Raw genomic sequence first — 20140 nt, 5'->3', positions numbered from 1 at the left:
AGGCTAACCAGGCTGCCAGGAGTCCGGAGTTCATTCCCGAGGAGAGCCGTGCCTACCGGAGCACTTTGGGTGGCATGCAACGTGCCCCTCTCTGATTTCTGACCAGGACCAACCCTGCCTGTTGGCGATGGCATGTCTGCCGAGCAGCTGGAAAGAGAAGGGTAACCCATTGTTTGCTGGCTTCTTTATCTTTCATGCTGGAGTGGGGCTTGGATACAGAGAGCAGTATAAGCCTGAGCTTTATAGAATTGTCTGCCTGTAGTGCTTATACTGTGGGGCCAGTGTAGGAGCGACACATTCAGGTTAAGCACAAGTCACAGCCTAGCCGCGAGCTCTGAGTGCGCATATAGAAATAAATTGCTGCTGTCAGCTCTTATGTGAGAAGTGGCAGCCAGGAGATCCCATGCAGGAGTGGCACGGATGCCAGCACGGCGGGGCATGCCCAAGATCCCCATGCGGGATTATACTTTCCTCTTCTCTGTGCATTACATGTTTCATAGCCCAACAGCCGCGTGAATGTGAAAAAGACATGGGTTAGGTTTCCTCTTGCAAAACCCCTCTCTGTGTGGGACAAAGGGCAGCAGTGGCTGCAACATTCTTGTGTGTCTGCAACGCTGACCTCTCAGATTACTGGTAATCTCGCCCTGCCATCAGGGGACCGCATAATACTTTAACTGGATAATGCTTATTGCTTTGTAACCTCAGGCTGCCGAGGGTTATTCTACCCTCTTACTATGTATACAGGTATGGGACCTCTTATACAGAATGCGCGGGACCTCGGGTGTTCAGATAGGGTCTTTCTGTAATGTGGATCTTCATACCTTACGTTTCCTAAAAAATCAGTAATTAAACCCAATAGGATAGTTTGGCTTCCAATAAGGATTAATACCTTAGTTCGGATCAAGTACAAGATGTAGAGAAGGCTCTAAATAGAAAAATAAGTAATAAGTAACACCAACAATAAAACTGTAGCAGTAGATTTTGGCTGCTGGGGTCAGTGACCCGTATTTGAAAGCTGGAAAGAATCAGGAGAAGGCAAATAACTCTAACTATAAAACATGAAGACCAATATTAGACCATTCCCACACCTTGTGTCTCAACCCTTTCTCCTTGTAGATTGTAAGCTCTTTTGGGCAGGGCTCTCTTCACCTCTTGTACCGGTTATTGATTGCTTTATATGTTACTCTGTATGTCCAATGTATGTAACCCACTTATTGTACAGCGCTGCGGAATATGTTGGCGCTTTATAAATAAATGTTAATGTAATGTAATTCTATAACATACAAAAGTTCACCCTTTAAAGGCTATTCTTTTCTCTTGTGTGCTATTATTTAAATAGCGACATTCCCTTGGTGTATTGATTTCATGTATTTATATGTGTTACCCACAGTGTATATTGCAGCCTGGCTTTACGTTGGCATTGGGTGTGTTGCACTAGGGGAATACTGGGCAACTGTTTGAGAATGTTGGGCGGAAATAAGATACAAGGGGAAATGAAATGCATGAAGGAAGCCTCCTGTTTTCTGCTCATTCTTCTCCTCATTCTGAAAAGCAGGATTGTAGTTTACTCTGGGGCCTTGGACCTTGGCAATAACAGTGGAGAAAAGGCAGATAGGACTGAAAGTGTACTTCATGCATTGATAGGACTGGAGTACGCCTGTGTCCCTATAAGGACCGAATTTTAAACCGAAAATGCAGGGTGTTTTTGTTGTTAAACACCACATCTGTTATTGCTCCATCTTATATAGCTGGATTTTTTTTGTGAGTTGGTCAACCTATCTTTTCCATTTGAAAGCAATGTTAATGTTGTGAGTCCAGTATGAGTTGGGTTGAGACAGCACATGAATAAACCTGCCTATAAAGAAACCTAGAGTAAAGCTTGTTTGTGCAGACAAACCCACTACAGTCTGGGTGGATGACAGTTCCCCTTGAATCTTTCTGTAGTATGCCAGGGCAGTCACTCCATTTATATTGAAATGTGCAGCCATGTTATGGTGCCTGCTGTGCCCAGCTCCCACCCTGCTGCTTTGCAATGAAAAAGCCTTTTACTAATAAATGTACATTTTGAATGTAAATCATGGGGGGAGTACAATTGTGCTTTGAATTAAAGTAAACATGTTGTATTCTGTGCCAGAGGGACTGTGGCTAATGAATAGACTGTATGGGCTTTGTATGCCAATGGGCATTTGAGTAGGTTCTTGCAGATCCTTTTCAGTTGCAAATAAAGCTCAAACCTCCCGCTGTGCTGCCTGCACTATGGAACTGTCTCTCCCCATTGACTGAAATCCCTAACTCAGCTCTCTGTCAGTCTGGGGTCTGAGGGGGCGTGGCCTCCCTGGGCTGAGTCACAGCAGGCAGTTACGTTTGTGTGTCGGTGTGACCTCCTGAGCGCACCGGCAGGAAGTGAAAAGAGCCCCAGTCAGTGAGCTGTGCACAGTCTGGGTACATGCAAGCGCGCTCAACATGGATTCCAAAGCCGGTCAGTGCTCTCTGTAATTGTGTGTGTGTGTGTGTGTCTGGGGGGGCTGCCCAGGGAAACCTGTCTGCCCCTTTTGTCTGACTGCAGCTTTCTCATTGACTTCTTTGTTTTACCTCCCTGTGTGTGTGGAACTGTGAATAACAGGCATGAGCTAATATACAGGGAACCATAGATATAAAAAGAGCGGAATTGTTCTGCTGAATGTGAGCGGCGCTTTGCTAGGAGCCGGTGCTTTGCTGGCTGAGCTTTAGCATGTAAGGCATAGATACTTAGGCTGCTATTTATAGAGCTGCCACATACCACTTACCCAGGGACACCAGCTGCCGCAGCTTCTCTTCCCCCACCGGCCATGTTACCCTGGCCTCCCCGACTTTATTATTAGCATTCTCTCCTGCTCTCAAAGTCACACAAATGGGTATGGGAATGGGTCGGTTCCGCTGGCTTTGTGGCTGCACAAACTCCCCCAGATGCCCTTTATGTGGCTGGTTACTTCATGCATTGCTGGGGCCATGTAGCCCGCGGGCCGGTGGGGGGAGCGTAGGGGCAGCAGATGGGAAATGCAGGTTATATAGATTGTGTGTGTTTAAAGGGTAAGTCGGTCATCTTTGTGAATGTTAAATAAAGTTCCAAAAAAAGAAACCACTTCCCTCCAGTCTGCAAATGTGTGTTGGGAAATGCTGGGGGTGTTTCTCCAGCACCAGCCGGGGAGACCAGATTGGGCCCCAGTAACTGTACAGAGGTGAACCCATAGCTGTGATCAGCCTCTCTCTGCCTCTTCTTGTGCTATGGTCTGGGCCTAAAGTCACAAAAATATGCTAGGGTCTATGTATTGCATGTAATGTGTGCTAGCCCTGAAATGTTATTATGTGGGGCCCAACATTCTGTGATAGAGTAGCACCAGATTTGCACCAGGGGGATGGGGGGGTTCACTAGTAATGAGAGAGTCCAGCTAGAAATGGCACCCTATGACTGCTGGAACGGAAACAAAGCACTTACCCCTAACAACACAAACTTGTGCCTCGTTGGATCCGTAGCCTTATTTACACGTGTGCATAAAGATAAGACCTTGTAGCGCAGCTTTTTGGGTAATTAGCACAGAATTTATTGATTTGATAGAGGAGTGAGTTTCAACATCAGGTTCCTCCAGGTGGGAAAGTTTGTTGTTATAGCTGCTAATGGAGCTTACAGCCCTTTGGGTTCTGGGTGCTGTGGCCTTGTGTTTTTATGTGCTCACAGATATCCTCAGTGCCTTCTGATGTTCTACCTTACACACTATACACAATATACACAGGAATATTATTGGAAGGAACAGCCATTAGGGCAGTCTTAGGCAATACATTCTGTCTCTGAAACTGACTGTCTTTGTGATCTAGAATGCCAACTGTCACTGGAACTGTGTGTCATTATTGAGAGCTGTAGGGGGGATTTACATGTTACATTTCTGTTCATTTACAAACCGTATTTATAAAATGAAATTTACAAAAGTAGTGCCTGGGCAAGACAAGAAATCGGCATAAAAACCTGAATGCGTGTATTTTTGCACTGATATCCGCTGTGCGTAGCTCCACACAGACCGATGCTAGGCCTGTCAATGGGGCTATGGGCTGTGTACATAAGAGCGGATCTGAGTTCCTCTGCATCTGGAAAAAACTTGAAACTTTTTTAAATGTAAAATCATTTCTGTACCAGCCATTCTTCTGTTCTAAGCACATCTAGGGCAGCTAGAGAAGCTGGCTATACACCAGTAGGGCCACTTGTTTAGAATAAGTGCCAAATGATTGGATCTTTTGGATATGGCCACCTATGTGTTTGGTCAGTTGCCTGATTTGATTGTGTGGCCCCTGGGCTGATGATGGGATCCTCTACAGATGGGTCCATTCAACAGTTTAGTGGGTTAGCCAGGCTATTGGCATACCTGTATTGACTGACCAGTAAGCTGCAGGAGGAGCTGAGTTGTCCTCTTTTATTGGCCTGTGTATTGCCCTGTGTATGACATAAAGGCCAGTTAGGATGAAGAGTAATGACTGCTTATTTACAGTGTTGGATATCACTGGAACTATAGAACAGTTGCTGTTAGTAAATGTTTGAGCCAAAAAGGTTTAAAGACTGCTGAACTAAGTGACCTCAGGGGCCAGGCAATCGGATCGACCCAATTTTAACCCAGCACATGGGTGGGCAATTTGGGCAAAGATTTGCACAGATGACAGCGTTGCTTATGGAGTGCATGTGTTAGTGTCCCACTGGGAGTGAATGGGAAGTAAATGGGGAAGGTGCTGGAGACCAGACTGCACAGGTACCATAGCCCTCACTGGCAAACGACACACATACCCCCATATGTAATAAAAGGCACTAAATTTGCCCAGTAGCAGTAACTCATAGCAACCAATAAGATGTTTGCTTTTTAACAGGTAACCAGTACATTTTGCATGCTGATTGGTTCTTATGGGTTACTGCACTTTTTATTACATAACCCTAATAAAAAGGCGTCGCTGAGAATCTTGGCTCTTCCTTAGTTTCCGTGCCTTATGAAGTGGCGAGAGCTGCAGTTTACTGAACGATTGATAGTTGTGCCATGTGTTGCATTGCTAAAGTATCGGTGTATCCGGCTGCCATGGCTCTTTCAAAGCATTGTCTTGGCAGCCGGGTACGCAGATTATTGAGGCCCCATTACCAGGATCCCAGATCAGATTGAGCGCAGTGTGAGTGGGGGGCCCGCAGCGTAATCCAGTTTAGCTCCCTGGTAGCTCGGTTTTGTGCAGCGCTTGTTTGTGTTCCCCTGTGCACTCACAGCTCCAGCCCATGCGTGTTTATCTCTGTGTATAAAGTACTAACCATATTTAGTAGCACGTAAAACCCAAGCCGGCAGCGACTGCACAACTCACTCTCTGGGTTCTTTAACCCAATGGCTTCTTTAACCCAGTGAGTTCGGTGCTGGGAACCTGCTTTCTGCCTAAGGCTTTAAAAGGGAAAGGGCTTTGTGTTAATCATTCATAAATCAGCAAGATTTATCTTTGTGACTGACAGTAGTTTGTAATGGGGAGTAAAGTTGTGGGAAAGGTGATGTACGTTAAGGCTTGTCCGTCGCTGTACAATTGGCAGCCAAAAAAACTCCTCAGCAAATGCCACCGTGCCAGTGTCCATTTTTGGCCTGAGACCAGCAGTGGCCATCAATCAGACGAGGGTGACCGCTGACCACGCCACATTATTTGTTTGCCCAGCCAATCTTTGTAAGCCTCCCTGTAACAGATGTTAGGTGTTCCGCTATGGGATCTTTTATCTGGAAACCTGATATGAAGGATATACTGAAATTGGTGGTAGTTTTTTTTTTTTTTTTTTTTAACAAAATTCTTTTTTTTTTTTTTTTTTTTTTTTTGACTGATTATGGTTTTTATTAGCCTTATGCCATGGTACTCCTCATTATAGAGAGTCTGTTATCTTATACCTGTATGGTAAACCCACTGGGAGCTACAGCAGCACTATTTAACCTTTAGATAAAGGAAATATTATATGGTGAAATGTATTCTTTTAAAGCAGGGCTACCCAGCTGGCGTGTAGGGCCTTCAGCAGGGGTCCCCAACCTTTCTTACTTCTGAGCCACAGTAAATGTAAAAAGACTTGGAGAGCAACACAAGCACCATAAAAGTTCATGGAGGAGCCAAATAAGGGCTGTGATTGGCTATTAGGGGTCTCTATGCACCCTATCAGCTTACAGGGGCTTTATTTGGTAGTGAATCTTGTTTTTATTCAACCAAAACTTGCCCCCAAGTCAGGAATTCAATAATAACTACCTGGTTTGGGAGCACTGAGAGCAACATGCAAGGGGTTGGTGAGCAACATGTTGCCCCTGAGCCACTGGTTGGGGATCACTGCCCTACAGCAACAAAACATGTACTGAAACTTGACATTTTTATAACATATTGAAAGGATTTCACCACCCTGGGCATCTTCTAGTGAGCCTTTTTGGGTTGAAACAAGCTAGTAATGGTGCTGTCAGGCATTTCCCATTCAAGTTAATGGGGGCATCTGGGGCAGCTTTATGCATCTTTTTTTTTTTCCCTGGCCTAAAAAACTCTAAATGTGGGATTATTCTGGGTTATGAGGTGTTGTTATTTCTACAGTTTCGGCAGCATATCCCTGGAAGCACAGCCTGAGAGGCAGTTAGAATATCTATGCCAAAATATATGTTTTTACCGCAGGCCGAGAATCAGCCCCATGTAGCGCTAGCCTAAGAATTATAGCAAGGCTGATGCACACAAATGTTACTGAGCAGCAAGGAGCCATTCCCTACATACCCTCCAGTTGGGCAGCCATGTTTTTTTCTTAATATGATAATAATCTCTACATTTTGCCAGAAATCTAACCATTTTTGAATAATTGTTTCTCTTTTCAGTTGTCGACCTAGTTTACTGGCGGGACATTAAGAAGTCCGGAGCGGTGTTTGGCGCGAGCTTGTTCCTCCTGCTCTCTCTCAGTGTGTTTAGCATTGTGAGCGTGCTTGCATACATTGCCTTGGCCCTGCTGTCAGTCTCCATCAGCTTTAGGATATACAGAGGGGTTCTACAGGCCATCCAGAAGTCTGATGAAGGGCACCCATTCAGGTATGAGTTCTTTCATGTATTATTGCTTAGAAATGTCAATAAAAGGCATTTGACCATTTCCCCTTCCAGCGTTTTACAATCCATATTACTGCCAAGAAGTTTACACCATGCCAGAGATGTAGAGTCTGTATTACTGGGTCCCATTGATATAAATGGAAATAGCTACGTAAAGGAAGTTCTATCTTTTTGTTACACTGTAAATGAAGAAATTAATTTAACCCCTACATAGTGAAAGCATTGCTTCTGATGATAAAACCCAAGAAGGAATGTTTTAGTGTTGCCTTTACACTGTGACATGACTCGGGTTACAGAGGAAGATCCCAATGCTGGTGAGGAGCACTGTAAGTGAATAAAGCCTATAGAAGTCTCTTCTCAAGGTCACACACACACTCCCAGTAGCTTTAATAACTTGACCCCTCTATGGTCCTCAGCTAAAATATCCAACAGGAGGTTATTTCAGTCTTCTGTTATTCCCCCACCCCCCTTCCAGAGTGCCATGTCCTGCCATGGAGTTGACTTGAAATTCTATATGTTTCTGCTCTTCTATTTTAACATCCCCAATATTGCAGATAGCATAGTTATGGGGAATTACATCATAAGCTGGAGCAAGAGATAAGCAATGATTGGATCTGCCTGATTTTGCCCAGAGTATCTGCAGACAAATCGGGCAAAGATAATGTTCGTTTGGTGACCTCGCCAAGGTATTTAGGTGTGTGGTTAGTTTTTTGGTAATCATAAAATGATAGGAATGGCACTTGCTTATATTGTTTAGGCTCATTGCCCTTTATTTCAAGCCGCAATTTGACTCCCTTCGTTAGGAAGAGAGCTTAGAAACCCCACACATGACTTGGTCTGGTGTCCAGAATCCAGGTACGGAGATTGCAAAAGGAGGTGAGGGGTCCCACAAGCCCCTCTTGGCTTGGCCTGCTGGAGGCCACTTGCTCTGGCGTAGCTCTCAGATTTCATTACATGACAGACACGTCAGCATTGGTTCTTCTGCTCACTTCTGACTTGCATATTGTACACTTGTCATCATAAATCCTGGCCAGGCTCATTTTACTAAGTGCTATGTATTTTTGGAAACACATTCTCCTAACAACGGGAACTACATAATGAGGGGTAACTTGCAAGGGATATAATGATTATTATCGTTTTAACTTTAGCGTTTTTTGGTTCTAGTTTCTGCCAAAAAAAAGTCCGTTGTACATTTGATGATAGCAGAAGCATTATAAATTGTTTAAAGCTGCCTCTTTTTTTCATTGCTACAATAGCTGCCATGTTGCCTGTGATAACTTAGCTACAGCTCTCTGTCCATTGGTTTTTGTTGTGTCAGCCCTCAGCTTATGTTACTTTATATCACAGTTGAGATTCATATTTTAGTTTCAACCCATGAAGGAATTTAGAGGCCATGTTTGTGAGGCCATGTTTGTCCCTTAAGCACCTTAGAGGCACAGAGGGCAGTTCTCAGAATTTTGCTGCCTGTGTGATTCCAGGCTTAGTGGGTGGGCACCAAAGCCCCGGTTAATTGCCCCTCCATTGACTAGAATTGTAATTGCTTGGACCCTGCTGGTTCCCTTGTGGGTTGAACTCGGAATCTTGTGGGCAACTCAAGGATGAAAAACTGTGTGTGCCATTGCCCTAAGGATTCTGCCCCCTGGGCAGTTTGCCATTAGCAGGGGGGGTCTAAGTCTAAGTTTGCAGTTGCCGCCATAGAGCTTTAACTGGGCTATTGACCTCCAGTACCAGTGCCCAGAGCACCCCATGTGCCTTATCCCTTCCACTCTCGTAGCCAAATCAGTAGTGATGAGCGATAGATTTCACTTATTGACTTACAATTCCAGTGCCTTCAAGGGTAACTAATCCTGTGCCTGTGTGTTCCTGCCATAAAGTTAAATGGCTGTTTTTATAGAAAAATTCTGGTGAGGGCTGCTTATCCATATGGCACCATAAAAATGTAAATGTTATGGCCGGTATGGCAGTGCCCTCCTGTGTGAGATAAGGCTGAGTAGAGAAACATATAGATTTGGCAAAATAATCCTAAACAAAGTTAATGTCATTCTGACTTGTGAGTAATAAATTTCCCCTTAATAGACAACCAATGAGGGCTCCTACAGATGCTCCCCGGGCCAGTGTCAGGGTGGGACCAGTTAAGGGAGGGCTAAATGATTATTTGGGAGCCCAGAGCCAGTCGCGTGAGGGCAGCCATACTGCCAAGTTATCACAGCCACATTACATTAAGTTTTCCAGTGTTTACAGGGCCCCCAGTAGAACATCTTGCCCAGTGTGTGACTTGGACACTATGGGACTTTGTGCTATTTCTGTCCCCATTGCCCAATGCTCTATTTCCTTGTAAATCATTAGTACATGTTCCTACTCCCAAGGTTCCCAGTCTGTGCCCGCACCGCCTTTATAGACACCTGCCTTGCTCTTCCCACAGAGGGGCCATTGGGCAAGTGCTACACTGGCACTGAGTGCAGATTATAACAGGCTGATTGGCGTAGGCTCAGCTCAGCAACCCTTTATTGGCATTAATTGGTTTCTAAATAGTACAGCACAAACCTATGACTTATATTTTTACCATTTTAAAAAGTGAATTAGATGCTTATTAAAGTAGATGTCCACTTTCTTATCAAGTCCCTGATCCCTAAATGAGTATTTTAACAATAGGGTCTTGTTTCGTTTACATTTTATAATAAAATGAATGATGTTATGATGATTGAATCCTGCACTGTCCCCATGGAGAAGGGGGTTGCTGGACCGCACCTCCACTAATTTCCTGCAGAGATGGGCAGCGGGTACCAGCGAGGAGCCGGAACTGTGCCAGTACTGCACATGGCTGCCTAAACTATCCGATCACATTGAAGAGATGCAGGCCATTGTGTGCATCAATAAGCCTACTCGCCCCACGGCGATTTTTAATACTGCCAGATTAACATCTTGCTGATTTTTCTGTCAAATATCTGTCCGCGGGCCCCATACACAGCCTGACAAGCTGCCGATTTAGATCAGCTTTTATTGGCCTGTGTATGGCCACCATAAGTGCTTAGTTTAGAAACTCTGATGTAGCCATAAGGCCTGTGTTTTTGTGCGTGGGGATCCTCCTGTTAGGGTGGTCTCCATTCTGTAACCCAGGGAGCAGTGACAGATTGCACTTTGTCTGATGCCATTTTCTGCAAAATCGTGGGCAAAACTCCTTTTGTGCCGTTTACATCAGACTGGGTGTCAGTCTGGCATCAGCCAGCTGCTAGTGGGCATAACGGTATTGGATTATACCGGCCATATTATGTAACTAGAACCTCTTATCCTGTAACTTATGGGGTTCTGAGTATTTGATCCGACAGACTCTTGGAACAGAGTGTCGCTGCCCGATCCCATTCCCAGTGCATGAGGCCTGCTGCTAATCCTGTAGGCAGAACCTCAGCCATGGAGCGTGACAGGATCGCTTGTTCTCCCCGGCAGCCTTTAGAGACCCCAGGGGGTTTGTGCATAAAATTGCTTCTCATGTAAGTGCCTGCGATGCTTCTGTTGGGCAATAAATTGGGCACAAATGTAGCCGCAAATACACCAAATACATCTGAGCACAAACTGCTTTATAAATTCTCTTCCTTTCCCCAAATTAAATCCAGCGCTGGAACTTGCCATAGCAGCACCCCCAGTAGCCCAGCACTAATATTCTTACACTTCTTGCCTAAAGGGCATTTCTGCTTGTTGTGCAAATACCGGCTTTGTGGTTCCACATTGGGCCTGCGAGACACATGAATCTGGGACTGTCACATAAAGAGACAGTCCTTAAAGCACAAACATTCTCTCTGATATTCTCCCATCTACTTGTGACCTCATAGGAGCTATGCTTTACAGCAGTGTTGCACATTAGAGCAGGGCACACAGTAGCTCTTCTGGCAGGGGACAATGACTATGACTTGAATGGCAGTAACATGTAGCTACGCAGTGCCCTCGCGGGGCAGGCACCTGTTACTCCAGATGTTGTAGCCAACATTGTCACAGGACAATCACTAGTGAGGAGGTGAGGCGTCTGGCGACTGCTGCAGCCATAGGTTTTGTGGGCATTACGCCGGCCCCCAATGGGGAGACAAAGCACCTCTTTTCATCATGAGCTCAATGAATACGGCTTTTGCTGAACATACTTTTTGCCTATATTTTTTAATTAAGAAATAGTTATGATTTATTTTATTTTTAAGCACTAAGCAAGCATATGAAGCTAGTTTTACTGATCCCAACTTCCGAGGAGCTGATAAAACTAATAACCAGTCCACTGGGAAGCCCCAGACAATTAGCTGCTCCAAGGTTCCTGCTTAGTGAAGGGAGTTCAGTGAAAATAGTCCAACCTTAAAATTAATGCTATGTAATGGCAAAAAAAGGAAAACGTTAAGTTTTTTTTTCTTCTTCAACAAAACAAGAGGAAATGCCTGCACTTGATTTGAGAAAGCAATGGAGTATAAATAGGTACATTTTCAAAAGGAAAACTATATATAAAGTCTATTGTTGAGTTCCATTGCACTTCATATATGGGCTCATATACAGACTTTGGGCAAAAGTGATAAAGGCCAGACAATACAAAAGAAAAAAGAAAAGGGTTGGGTAAATAGCAAAGCCCAGTGTTGCTTGGTATCCAAAGGTTTATTAAAATATATAAATACTTCCATAGGATATCTCTGCACCCTACATATAGGGCAGGGGTGGGACAGGGGCTGCTGTGTAAGAGCCAGCTATAGAGAGTAAAACAACATTATTTCCATTCGACTACGATGTGAACTGTTATCTGGAGAGAAGGGTGCGGTCGCCATCCAGCAGGGCAAGAATTTACTTGAAATTTGATATTGCTGGACAGGAACCATATCCCACCTAATGAGCACCCTGTATGATTCCAACAAGGAAGTATTTACGATGCATGGGCCATGGTGTCCCAGATCCTTTCCCAGTCCTCCCAGGTCTTAAAGAGATACTGACACCTGAAATTAAACTGTTTTAAAATATATCATAACACTGTCTTTGCATGAGCTTTAAACGATCGAATTAGCCCACATTTTCCCGATATCACCCACCCTTAGGTATCGGGAGAAGATCCGCTCGCTTGGCGACCTCGATCTTAACATGTATGGGCACCTTAAGGCTATATTGTTAAAAAGGAACATGCTGGTTTGTCTGATGTTTGTGTATAGATTTAATAAAATAGGGTATTTGGTAAAATACCAAAGAGATTATATTTAGAAAAAAATCACAACCACCCAATAAATGTTTTTAAATGTATTTACTGCTCATTTTGTACTTTCCTTCATAAAACCCATTAGAAACTGAAATATCCGTTTCACATGGTTTAATTCCCGTTGAAATGAATGATAAGTCTGTGGAATTCTTTTCAATTCTCATGATATCCGTACCCTATATTCTGGCCTAATACAGTGTATGGGCTCCATGATTCACTACTGAGGTTCTAATGTCTGGGTTCTCTTCTGTTTAGATCCATCTTGGAGTCCAACCTGGCGGTGCCTGAGGATCTGGTTCAGAAGTACTGTAATGTGGCGCTGAACCATGTGAACTGCACAGTAAAGGAGCTCAGGCGCCTCTTCCTGGTAGAAGACTTGGTGGATTCCCTGAAGGTAATCAGTCCGACCTGAGTTCTATCCGCCCCGCGCAGTGTTCACTCATTATAGGAAGGGGCACTTACATCCAACATACACGTTCCATACAATCACTCACTCATACAGGGGGTAAAGGGAGCTCTGCTCATTGGCGCTTACGTGGCAAGTTGGCACAGGAATAGAGCTCTGAGGCGCTGGGAACGTTCTGCAGTCGGTTCTGCTTCAGATAAAATGGGACCTGTCAACGTTACTGATTAATGGGTTAAACAGAAATATTAATACGCTGTGGTTATATCAGATTATATGTATTTAATAGAAACCCCCAGCTTAACCTCTGTGTGTATTTATTTTATGCATATTTATTACCTATGAGTGCCCCCGTGGTATGGTACAGTATGGGAAGAGCTCATAGGCAGCATTGCAGGGGAACCTGAAGGCGCCAGACAGAGGTGGCCCATTACATGTCGGTACAACTCTGCCAGTAACATTGCAGCTGTCCCCTTACCTTTAGGTGTCATGGAGGCACCCATGGAGTAATGCAGCAACTAAAATATAAACACATAGGGCCTGTGATAAGTCAGCAGGATTCCTGTAGTGACAGCAGGCAGAATTGTGTTGCAAGGGAGCGCTCGTATGTCCCAGGTCACTGCTCACTGCCGGCCGGAGAGTCTCACTGCTGTGACAGTCAGTGCATCCGACCCCCCCAGACTGCAGTGCCTATTCCTAGCTGCTCATTTGATACCCAATACTCTGCTAGGAGCCGGTGCAGTCGTGGGGCAGTGACGCGGCAGCCTGACCGGGGTTTTATATCATGCGCTCAGCTTCACTTTAAAGGTCACTCTGCTTTCTGTAACTAGTGAGCTGGGAAATCACTGGGATATTGCCATAAGCAGCACTATTGTGTCACTAATTCTGTTATTATTAACACCTAGGCACCAAACCATTCTGTGGCACTGTAAAATAAATGGATGCATACATGGAATATACAGGTTACATACAAACCAATAACTGATACGTGAGAAGGGAGACACATTAATGGCACAGAAATACAAAGGGGGCTGGTGGGGCACCCCAGGACTAATTGAAATATATATATATATATATCATTCTGTACAAGTGCATTCAAACTCAGCCAGCCTGACTGATGGAATATGGGGCCACACTGCCACATTACTCATTCTTGGACAAGTTTGACATGAAAGCAATTGTGAGGCTGGCCCTTATGGCTAATGCCACATGGGACTAATTCAGCCAGGTTTCATCCGCTTTTTCCTGTGTCTTCTCCCAGGCACTGCGTTGGCAGCTAAAAACACAACCCAGTGTCACATGTGTGCCTAATTCACATACGGATATCTATGTATTCAGCATCTTTAGAAATAGTAGCTCATCTTCTGTACATTTCTGCCCCATTGGTTTATTTGCCCCCAACCCTTTGTTTCCTGTATGTGCAAGAAGGGCAACCAATCGCTGACTTGTGTTTAGGGTACCCACAGTTCCCTGGGACAGTGCCACAGACCTTTTGTGTGTAGAAATGTTTATTGGGGTGTAACATGCATAGTGTGTGTGTGTGTGTGTCTCTATGTATGTATGTATATATATATATATATAATATAGTGTGTGTGTATCTGATTATATTGCTTCTTTTTAGTTGCGTAATACATTGCATAACTCTTCTCTCATTTTCAGTTTGCAGTATTGATGTGGGTCTTCACTTATATTGGTGCCTTGTTTAATGGTCTCACTCTGCTCATTCTGGGTAAGTGAAAGCAATACCCAACTGCCCTTGGGATTAAAGATGTTAATAAATTGAAATTCACCTAATCCTCTATCTGAAGATGTGACTTGGGGTATGGGGCTACTGAGGCTGCAGCTATTGGCAGTGTTGGGCATTAGCTAGGCTGTAGGTGGCCTGCAGAGGGCAGTGTTGTCTCTAGTGGTGCCTCTGTGGCACTGCAAGTCTCTGCTTACCCTCCAGCCTGGTACTTGGCTCTGGGTAGGGTATTAGCTAGGGATCATCAGAAACCCTAAATACTAGTACAGGCATGGACTCCTAGATACAGCAGCACCATTACCCATACTGCCATGCTGTACTTTAATAAATAAGTACATTTTCTTTTTTGACTGGTTTGTTTCTCTGGTTACAATAATATTAGTAGCATTTGAGCGATGGTGCCATTGATACAGTGCACATGTGCTATGGCTGTGCTGCATATAGAATACAGTGCTAATAGGGAGACACGCGTGCAGTGACAGCAGTGCACATATTATATACGGCTCAGTGACACACTTGTATATTTGACTTTATATTATTACATTTAAAGACATAAAAAGTTTCATTTGTAGCCCTCGGCATCCATAAACGGGGTAGTGAGGTCCTGATAGGCTGCTATGGGTCACTGCTCTGGAGCCAATCAGGAGCTAGCTTTGATCAGACACCTCCAGGAAATAAAAGCTGAGCTCAGATTGGCACCCTCACTGGGGTAATTAAGCTATACTTATGTTAGTCTGCCAGTTACAATAAAAAGGATCATTTTTAACCATCGAGTGGCGCTGTTACATAAACACGGGCATTCATGTAGTGCCCCTCAGGTGTCAGGGATTGGTAGTTCCCAGTAGGGGGGGGAGTGTTTGGGATTGCTGGGCCTGTATTATTGCTCACGGATTGCTTTCTGTCATTGCAGCACTGATTTCCCTGTTCAGTATTCCTGTCATTTATGAAAGGCATCAGGTGAGAGGCTCTGCCATTACTGCCCTTCCTTTCTCTCTCATTGACTTGTGCTCTGTTCTTCCCAGCTTCCCACAATGCACTTCACCTGCTTGTCTCTCCCCCTTACCCAGAAGGGCCCAGCCATATTGTTGGGTTGCTCTTGTTATCATTGCCATTCTCTCCTGCACAACAGCAGGCTGCTCCTGATACCCTAGTGTAAGGCTACTTGGCAATGTCACACAAAAGCAATGAGAATGACTACATAAGAATGTTCCCTCAACATTTCTCCTAATTAACCCTTTAAGTGCCACCCACCATAGAATCTGTGGCACTGAAGTCAATGTACTGTCACGTTGACACCATAAGGTTAAAGGGCTGTGGCATGGAGAGGGTTAAACTTCCATTTGACTTGTGTTCCATTGGCTGTGTGGGATACGCAGTGTATCATTCTCCATGTTTGCCGCATGGTTTCTAGAGCTGCTTCATTGGGCGACAGACTTTAATCTCATCCCTTTGTTTGCAGACTCAAGTGGATCACTACCTAGCGCTCATAAACAAGAATGTCAAAAGTACTTCAGACCTGTAAGTATTGTGTTAGCGCTGCTACAGATGCGCTCTGAGCCCCATGTTTGTTCCATAAGCGCCATGTTGCGTGCCCTCGCCCTGCTCTTCAGAGTGAGTTTTGAGTCCCGTGCAGGGTGGTTTCTCTTCAATCCCTTCCCATTGTAGTCGGAAAGCGCAGATGCTACACAGGTGCCCCTGGGGCTCCCACCAGTCCTGGGCCGTATATGTGAGTCGTAGCCAAGATGCCCCGGGATGAGCCCCCAGGGGGTGCGTTTCCCTTGTAATGTTTCCTGGCTGCTTTGCCATTCTAATTCAGCGCTTCACTTAGGCCTGCCGGGGAATGGGTGCCACTGCCAAGCACCACTGTGTAGCCTACCCACGATATCACCCAACTACCAATACGTTTGGCACCCATAGCCTGACACCACGTGGGGCCACACTAGGTGACTTGCTTGTATTCTACATAGACACATAAGGAAATAAGTCGGATTTAAACCCCACAATAAACATTGGCTTTATACAGTGACTGAGCTGCTGTACAATCCCTCCAGTACTGCAGCCCCTTCAGGGTATGTGCATAGCGCTCTGCTTAGTGCACCCCCAATAACCCACGTACCACTCCAGCTACTTAGCTTGCCCTTTATGTGAATAAACCCTCCCTTTGCTGCGCAGTGTTTCATCCTTTCTTTCTCTTTTCCTCTTTCCCAGGATCCTCTCTAAAGTTCCCGGACTGAAACGCAAAGCTGAATAAAAGCCACTAACCCGCCAGAAGTGTGCCGCAGTTATCAATAGGAGCCTCAGCATTTGAGCACTGTGCATTGGGGTGACGCTGGCGGGGTTGGGGGACACCTTGACGCCGCAGGGCAATTTCACTGATTTTTTTTTTTGTTTTGTTTTATTATTATTTTTTTTTTTTAAAAAAGAAGCAGCGGCGCAGTGTTTATGGGAGAATAAACCAACTGTTTTACTGCCACGTGTTTCATTCTGAGTATTGTAAGCTGCTACGTGTGGGTTTCAGACTGTTCCCCTCTCCCTCCTGTGTGCAGCACTGTGTAATACAGAGGATTATTAGCATGCTGTATATTGTGCTTTGGCGGTAGTCTTACTGCGTTTCCATGGGCACAACCCCCTCATTGCACTCTGTGCTCTCATTGGGTAGAGCCGGCATGCAGACTTTCAGTGCCCAATGGGTAGGAAATGGATCCTTAACCCCTTCTGCACTGAACGGGTTACAGTACCGTGACGTTGGTACCTGCAGGCTGCTCGCTGGCGCCACTTGCGCTATTGTGATTTTACTCTTTTATCTATTGCCAATCTGTGTCGTCCATTCAGCCTATAGCTTCCACTTGCTCACAGTGATGATGATGATGATGATGATTACTACACTTTTTTTTTATTTTAGAGAGGCCGTTCTAACCGCTAGCTCTGTAGCACATACGTGTCCGACAGCCTAGAAACACTATTGTCTGGGGGGGAATGGAAGATATTAACGTGTATACATATTGGGTTGGGTTTTGCACATGGAGACTCACTTTTCCTGTGAAATGAGAAACAAATGATGCAGATATTTGTGAAACTTTGTGTTGCAAGAACGTGAAATGTCTAACAGCTGCCGAAATGCGCCGACGCAACTCTTGGAATGCATTGTGATATGTACAACCAGAAACCGAGTATCAATAAACGCTTGTAGACCTTAAGCGCCGACTGTTTATTTACTCACCTGGCCGCCCAAGGGCTTTACTCACATTGCTCTCATCTGCCGTTAGTCGTGTGAAGGGTGTGTCTGCGGGTGGTACATAGGTGTGCGTGAGTGTCAGTGGTACATAGGTGTCTGCGGGTGGTACATAGGTGTCTGCGGGTGGTACATAGGTGTCTGCGGGTGGTACATAGCTGTCTGCGGGTGGTACATAGGTGCGTGTAAGTGTCAGTGGTACATAGGTGTGCGTGTCAGTGGTACACACGTGTCTGCGGGTGGTACACACGTGTCTGCGGGTGGTACACGTGTCTGCGTGAGTGTCGGTGGTACACAGGTGTCTGCGGGTGGTACATAGGTGTGCGTGAGTGTCAGTGGTACATAGGTGTCTGCGGGTGGTACGTGAGTGTGTCAGTGGTACATAGGTGTCTGCGGGTGGTACGTGTGTCAGTGGTACTTAGGTGTCTGCGGGTGGTACGTGAGTGTCATTGGTACATAGGTGTCTGCGGGTGGTACGTGAGTGTGTCAGTGGTACATAGGTGTCTGCGGGTGGTACGTGAGTGTGTCAGTGGTACATAGGTGTCTGCGGGAGGTGCGCGAGTATCAGTGGTACATAGGTGTCTGCGGGTGGTACGTGAGTGTGTCAGTGGTACATAGGTGTCTGCGGGTGGTACGTGAATGGTACATAGGTGTCTGCGGGTGGTACGTGAGTGTGTCAGTGGTACATAGGTGTCTGCGGGTGGTACGTGAGTGTGTCAGTGGTACATAGGTGTCTGCGGGAGGTGCGTGAGTATCAGTGGTACATAGGTGTCTGCGGGTGGTACGTGAGTGTGTCAGTGGTACATAGGTGTCTGCGGGTGGTACGTGAATGGTACATAGGTGTCTGCGGGTGGTACGTGAGTGTGTCAGTGGTACATAGGTGTCTGCGGGTGGTACGTGAGTGTGTCAGTGGTACATAGGTGTCTGCGGGTGGTACGTGAGTGTGTCAGTGGTACATAGGTGTCTGTGGGTTGCAAGTTATATATGGCACATATGGAGACCATGTATTCTGGCTGTAGCACAATGAGGAGTAGAAGCAACCACTGCCCCTCTAATACAGATTTGAAAGGAAAGGCTTATTCATGGGGGGGCTAATATGTTGAGTACCCAGTGAATTCAGTCGTTCTTAGGAAAAGAAAATGCAGCGGCTTGGGTAAAGCAGTAGTGTGGCACAACTACCCATCTCAAGTTTGCCAAGAATCCCTGGGCAGTTCCTAATTTGCACTTCCTACTCCCAGTGACTGCATTTTTTTTTTCTAAAAGTTCTAATCTGGGGAAAAACGTGGTTATTAAATTCTCTGGGGTTACATTACATACAGTGAATAGAGCTTTCCTTGTCCCTAAGGCCATAGTCACACATGGTGTAAAGTCCGCTTCTCTTATCCGCAGCTTCATTCATTGGCCTGAGTGCGGCTACATGGAGTGGAGATCGGCCTGAGAGGTAGATCTTACACCATGCGTGTGGCCTTAAGGCCAGTGTCGGACTGGCCCACCAGGATACCAGGAAAACTCCCGGTGGGCCCAGGTGTCAGTGGGCCCTTCTGCTAACCCAGCCATTTGCCTTGTATGCCTCCATCATCTCTCTATATGAGGAGGAACAGAAGAAATGGAGGAAATGATAGATAATAGAGCGTAAAAAGTAGTAATTAAGAGACTGAAGAAAGTGAGTGAATGGAGAAGGGGAGAGTGGGCCTAAGCTTTTCTTGTGGGCCCTTGGCACCCCAGTCCGACACTGCTTAAGGCTCATGGGGCTGAAACACAGCCCTTGCTGCCCCCCATGACTTGAATAGGAAACAGCCAGAGGGCAAGGTGGGAGCACCTTTTAGGCCACAATTTTGGGCCAAAAACAGACAAAAACAACCACTGGTTCTGCAGGTATTCCATTCTAGCCTGTGTGAGGGGTTATGGTGCATTTCGGGCTGCATGAAATCCAGCCAAGGGGATTAATGGTGAGTGCAGCCCTGCTACATGTATGTATTAGATGTGCTCAGGAGGTGCCCCTGCCTTATGCATACGCTAAAGTGTCACGCAATGCGCTCACCGGTACAGCACCGACCTAACATTAATGATCTTCCCCCATAACATGGGCACCTGGGTTTGTAGGTGGGTGGCAGGTGTTGCCCTATCAGTGGTGATATGAGAGTCCCTGTAGATACAAGCCAGGCTGTGTGAGAGCTTTATAAATAAAAGGGATGTAAAGCCAAAAATACAATTGTGCCTGAAGTAAGAAAATGTAACCACTCCAAGCAGCTTTCCAATACACATTTATTACACATTTCCATTGGTTATTGTTAGTATAATTCTTATCTGTCCCTGGCTATTCTGTGCACTCACTGCTGGTTATGACTATTGAAGCAATGTAGGCGAAATCAGCTTTCCCCCAGCCAAGACTTTGTAATATTTCTGCTACATTGTTTCAAAGCAGCCAGAGCAGAGACAGACAGATTTACAACTTTAAAA

General features: G+C 45.4%; 1 protein-coding gene across 9 annotated transcripts in view; it reads left to right on the top strand.

Annotated features, from left to right (window-relative positions):
* rtn4 (reticulon 4) overlaps positions 1 to 17645 on the top strand; it is a 38251-nt gene extending 20606 nt beyond the window's left edge. For 7 of the 9 annotated variants that reach the window (XM_012963083.2, XM_012963082.3, XM_012963089.2 and 4 more), the window contains 6 exons: positions 6870 to 7077; positions 12557 to 12695; positions 14364 to 14433; positions 15359 to 15405; positions 15908 to 15966; positions 16657 to 17645. In XM_012963083.2, the coding sequence (XP_012818537.1) occupies positions 6870 to 7077; positions 12557 to 12695; positions 14364 to 14433; positions 15359 to 15405; positions 15908 to 15966; positions 16657 to 16699 (566 nt within the window). In that variant the 3' untranslated portion in view covers positions 16700 to 17645. Of the gene's footprint in view, positions 1 to 18; positions 162 to 2358; positions 2480 to 6869; positions 7078 to 12556; positions 12696 to 14363; positions 14434 to 15358; positions 15406 to 15907; positions 15967 to 16656 lie in introns of those variants that run through there. The other 2 variants (XM_012963090.3, XM_012963091.2) reach the window with 2 other exon arrangements.
* Positions 17646 to 20140: the final 2495 nt, after the last annotated feature.

Source organism: Xenopus tropicalis, chromosome 5 (assembly GCF_000004195.4).
Source record: "Xenopus tropicalis strain Nigerian chromosome 5, UCB_Xtro_10.0, whole genome shotgun sequence".
Classification (NCBI taxonomy): domain Eukaryota; kingdom Metazoa; phylum Chordata; class Amphibia; order Anura; family Pipidae; genus Xenopus; species Xenopus tropicalis.
Note: the sequence above shows the minus strand (reverse complement) of the source record. Positions and strands in the feature narration are given on the sequence as shown.